The following is a 5,439-nucleotide window of genomic DNA, read 5'->3' on the forward strand; positions in this document are numbered from 1 at the left end:
AGCATGGGGTAGTTTGGTTCATGGTGAAAAGATGGTAAATCTAGCATGGGGTAGTTTGGTTCATGGTGAAAAGATGGTAAATCTAGCATGGGGTAGTTTGGTTCATGGTGAAAGATGGTGAATTCTCATGTTTATCGCATGCTGTCTCTAAATGTGTCTATAACATATTACTAGGCTAAAGTGTATGTTGTTAGCCAAGCCAGTCAGCTATTACAACATCAAAGTGCAGTTCAGGGGTAGAATAAGACCATATTGAGCTATGAGTTACTGGCAGAAAGTATAGAAAACAGTCAGAGAATTTCCTTAAGAAATGGTCCTATTCATCTGTTTTTAATCTGTATAATTAGGTTGGCTGAGTTTGCTGTTTTTAATCTGCATTTACGGGAAGGGGAGTCAGTCTTCTCTTGCAGAACATGTTCTTGTCAGTGTCTTTGTTTCCTCTCTCTCTTCGGTGTAAACTTTCAGCTCTAACAGATTACATGTGAGGCAGAGAGAAAACACTTCAGATGCATAATGAGTGTGTAATTACGCAAATGGATTTTAATTAAGATTAGGCCCTCTGTAGGCCTACAGTTTGTTGTACCTTTATTTAACTAGGCAAGTCCGTTAAGAACAAATTCTTATTTACAATGACGTCCTAGGAACAGTGGGTTAACTGGCTTGTTCAGGGGTAGAACGACAGATGTTTACCTTGTCAGTTCTGGGATTCGATCTTGCAACCTTTCGGTTACTAGTCCACGCTCTAACCACTAGGCTACCTGCCGTACCACAGTGATCAGATTAGTAACACAACATATTTCTATTTGATAATTGCAAAGATTATTGTATAAATGTATGAGATACATAGACTGACAAATGGAACTATTTCTTCATTTCCAGATTTGACTGTTTGGTTTTACATTTGAGCAAAAAAGTATGTTTAAAACGTAATGTACATGAAAACCTAGACACCTAATTCTAAAAGAGAAAGTGTGAGAAGTGAGAACAATCTCCCTCCCTGTTTTTCCTGTTGGAGTTGTAGGAATGTTGGAGGCATGTCCTCCCCTCGTCTCTCTGCGCCAACTTGGCTGATTTATATATTTCCTCCCTTTCTGCGTTCAGAATAATACTGTGTGTTCTCTGCTCTGAGAGACACTGTTACCAGACAGACTGACACAATGGGCTGTGAGAGACGGCTGTTCCTGACTGCTGCTCTGCTGGCTGGCTTTTTATGCAGTAAGTTTATTCTTCTACAATACTGGCTTTTCTCAATTAGAAATGACGACCTACACCGCTTGCTTTCAGGTGTTTATTGGCATGACATTTCCAAAGCCAAACAAACAAAATCTCTGTGCAAACTCTTTTGAATTTATTTGAATGAATTGATCGCCTATGAATTACTATTATAATTTTTTGATGAACCCTTAGGCCCATTTCTGTTCTGCTGTTCTATGGACAGAATAGCCTGCTCCTAAAACGCTATCAGATCAAAGATATCTATGCACCTGTCGACATGTTTAGATCCACATTTATGATTCTCTATCTGCGGCGTATGTTCAGGTGATGCTATCACCGGTGGACGAGAGGCGGAGGCCCACTCCCGTCCGTACATGGCCTCGCTGCAGGTCGCCGACGGCGGCAGGATGAAACATGAGTGCGGAGGGTTTCTGGTGGCCGATCAGTGGGTGATGAGCGCCGCACACTGCTTTCTCTCTGGGTGAGTTCTCCTGTAGTGTAGGTTCTCATGTTTCTACGGTAGCGGTATTATAGGAACATTTTACAGTAGTACAAGTTCACGGTATATGTACAATTACAGTAAATGGACAATTGGACAGTAAAATGATGCTCAGATTGTCCACTCAAACTGATGCATGATTTATATTCACTACATTTTGCAGCACATTATTCACTTGGCGACGTATTTAAAATGTCTGTGAAGATGATGATGATGAAATGATTCACTGCTCTGAGCAGCATGTGTCGTCGGCATCATTGTGTTGTTGTAACTGATCTTTGTTTGTGCTGTTTGTTTTGATGGACAGGTCAGAAGGGAGGAAGGTGGTCCTAGGAGCTCACTCTCTGAGCGAACCGGAAGATTCTAAACAAACTTTTGACATTGTTCAAGTGTTCAGTCACCCTGATTTCAGCATCTCTAACTATGATAATGACATTGCTTTGATCAAGGTAAGTCGCATGCAAGTCTTGTCTCTCTCTCTCTCCTCTGTGTCAGTCCCCTTTTACTGTCAGGTCAATTCAACCCAAGTTCAACAGTTTATGTATATGGTTTGAAGACCTCCTTGTGGTTTGCCTCCCATTTGGCACCCTTTTACAGTCATTGTGCACTACTTTTGACCACTTTGACTCCTTTTTTGGTCAGAAGTAGTGCACTATGTAGAAAGTAAGGAGCCAGTTGGGACATACCCTACACGTTATCTTGTCTCTGAGCAAGAAATCTACCCTGTGATTGGCAGCTGGACCGACCAATCATGGCCAGTGACGCAGTAAAGTCCCTGAAGCTCCAGAGTGACGATGGGGCTGACCCCGCCACGGAACAGGAGGTCAACACGGCGGGGTGGGGGTCACTGAACAACCTGGGGTCACGTCCTGACAAGCTACAGGAACTGGTCATCGATGTGATGAACCGTGTTCGATGCGGCCGCAGTGACTACTATGGCAAGAAGTTCACCAATAACATGCTGTGTGCGGCCAGCAGACAGAGAGACACCTGTGATGTAAGTCTACCACATAATAATCCGTAAAATAATGTCGACTATAGAAAATAAGTCCACCAGAACTTCAATATTGTCTACATCCTCCATTGAAATAAATATGTCTAAATCTTCCATTGATAAATTCCTGATGATGTATAGAAATAACCGCTATCCCTCAATATTTTCTACTTTCATTTATAATTGGCTCATTCATTTCCCCTCCTCTCCCCTGTAACTATTTCCCAGGTCAATGCTTTAAATATGAATGTGTTCTAAGTGGACGTAGGTCGTAAAATAAGGGTTAAATAAAATATATATGTAATGACAGAAATAACCTTTAGATGTCTGAGGAATCTTCATATTATATGTGTGTGTGTGTGTGTGTGTGTGTGTGTGTGTGTGTGTGTGTGTGTGTGTGTGTGTGTGTGTGTGTGTGTGTGTGTGTGTGTGTGTGTGTGTGTGTGTGTGTGTGTGTGTGTGTGTGTGTGTGTGTGTGTGTGTGTGTGTGTGTGATCCGCAGGGTGATTCTGGAGGTCCTCTCCTGTATAATGGTGTGGCAGTTGGGATCACTTCAAATGGAGGGAAGAAGTGTGGATCCAGCAAGAAGCCTGGTTTATACACCACCATCTCCCACTACAGCCAGTGGATAGACAAGACCATGACTCAATAGAAGCCTGGTTTATACACCACCATCTCCCACTACAGCCAGTGGATAGACAAGACCATGACTCAATAGAAGCCTGGTTTATACACCACCATCTCCCACTACAGCCAGTGGATAGACAAGACCATGACTCAATAGAAGCCTGGTTTATACACCACCATCTCCCACTACAGCCAGTGGATAGACAAGACCATGACTCAATAGAAGCCTGGTTTATACACCACCATCTCCCACTACAGCCAGTGGATAGACAAGACCATGACTCAATAGAAGCCTGGTTTATACACCACCATCTCCCACTACAGCCAGTGGATAGACAGGACCATGACTGAATAGAAGCCTTGTTTATACACCACCATCTCCCACTACAACCAGTGGATAGACAGGACCATGACTCAATAGAAGCCTGGTTTATACACCACCATCTCCCACTACAACCAGTGGATAGACAAGACCATGACTCAATAGAAGCCTGGTTTATACACCACCATCTCCCACTACAGCCAGTGGATAGACAGGACCATGACTGAATAGAAGCCTTGTTTATACACCACCATCTCCCACTACAACCAGTGGATAGACAGGACCATGACTCAATAGAAGCCTGGTTTATACACCACCATCTCCCACTACAACCAGTGGATAGACAAGACCATGACTGAATAGAAGCCTGGTTTATACACCACCATCTCCCACTACAGCCAGTGGATAGACAAGACCATGACTGAATAGAAGCCTGGTTTATACACCACCATCTCCCACTACAGCCAGTGGATAGACAAGACCATGACTCAATAGAAGCCTGGTTTATACACCACCATCTCCTACTACAGCCAGTGGATAGACAAGACCATGACTCAATAGAAGCCTGGTTTATACACCACCATCTCCTACTACAGCCAGTGGATAGACAAGACCATGACTCAATAGAAGCCTGGTTTATACACCACCATCTCCTACTACAGCCAGTGGATAGACAAGACCATGACTCAATAGAAGCCTGGTTTATACACCACCATCTCCCACTACAGCCAGTGGATAGACAGGACCATGACTCAATAGAAGCCTGGTTTATACACCACCATCTCCCACTACAGCCAGTGGATAGACAGGACCATGACTCAATAGAAGCCTGGTTTATACACCACCATCTCCTACTACAGCCAGTGGATAGACAAGACCATGACTCAATAGAAGCCTGGTTTATACACCACCATCTCCTACTACAGCCAGTGGATAGACAAGACCATGACTCAATAGAAGCCTGGTTTATACACCACCATCTCCTACTACAGCCAGTGGATAGACAAGACCATGACTCAATAGAAGCCTGGTTTATACACCACCATCTCCCACTACAGCCAGTGGATAGACAGGACCATGACTGAATAGAAGCCTGGTTTATACACCACCATCTCCCACTACAGCCAGTGGATAGACAGGACCATGACTGAATAGAAGCCTGGTTTATACACCACAATCTCCCACTACAGCCAGTGGATGGACAGGACCAATGGAAGAATGTTGTGTCCCAAATGGCATTGTATTCCATATGTAGTGCACTAATTTTGACAATGTCTTATAAGGACCTTGGCTTAGTAACATAGTAAAACAATATTCATTATATTATACCACTTTATGAAACATATAATCATACATTATGTAAAAATCACCCCAATAAACCAAACACATGAATCAATGAAGTCATTGTATTGTTGTGTAAATGTTTAAATCTAACATGTTTTGAGCAAATATACTGTGAAAAGTTCAAACATTTTGTGACATGTGCAAGCAGAACTAAAAGCATGAATACACTAAGGTTTTTTATTCATTTTTTTGTTTCACCTTTATTTAACCAGGTAGTTGAGAACAAGTTCTCATTTGCAACTGCGACCTGGCCAAGATAAAGCATAGCAATTCGACACATACAACAACACAGAGTTCCACATGGAATTAACAAAACATAGTCTATAATAGAACAAACAAACATAACAGTAGAACAAAATAAAACAAAAAGTCTATATACAGCATGTGCAAACGAGGTAAGAGAAGGGAGTTAAGGCAATAAATAGGCAATGGTGGTGA

At 42.5% G+C, this 5,439-nt stretch overlaps 1 protein-coding gene across 1 annotated transcript; it reads left to right on the top strand.

The window, feature by feature from the left end:
- The first annotated feature begins 424 nt into the window (after positions 1-424).
- cfd (complement factor D (adipsin)) lies at positions 425-5,057 on the top strand. The gene is made up of 6 exons (XM_071366927.1): positions 425-597; positions 1,102-1,215; positions 1,540-1,696; positions 2,022-2,163; positions 2,451-2,711; positions 3,211-5,057. Exons 2-6 carry the CDS (start codon positions 1,158-1,160, stop codon positions 3,358-3,360), a joined length of 768 nt encoding a protein of 255 aa, XP_071223028.1. The 5' UTR covers positions 425-597; positions 1,102-1,157; the 3' UTR covers positions 3,361-5,057.
- The last annotated feature ends 382 nt before the right edge of the window (positions 5,058-5,439 follow it).

This window comes from Salvelinus alpinus, chromosome 25 (assembly GCF_045679555.1).
Source record: "Salvelinus alpinus chromosome 25, SLU_Salpinus.1, whole genome shotgun sequence".
NCBI classification, from domain to species: Eukaryota; Metazoa; Chordata; class Actinopteri; order Salmoniformes; family Salmonidae; genus Salvelinus; species Salvelinus alpinus.

What these genes read in the sequence shown, in the direction of transcription:
- cfd (XM_071366927.1), top strand. Translation starts at nt 1,158, where the DNA reads ATGGGCTGTGAGAGACGGCTGTTCCTGACTGCTGCTCTGCTGGCTGGC. An exon ending in GCTGGCTGGCTTTTTATGCA is followed by an intron (nt 1,216 to 1,539) that starts GTAAGTTTATTC and finishes GCGTATGTTCAG; the next exon opens with GTGATGCTATCACCGGTGGA. An exon ending in GCACACTGCTTTCTCTCTGG is followed by an intron (nt 1,697 to 2,021) that starts GTGAGTTCTCCT and finishes TTTGATGGACAG; the next exon opens with GTCAGAAGGGAGGAAGGTGG.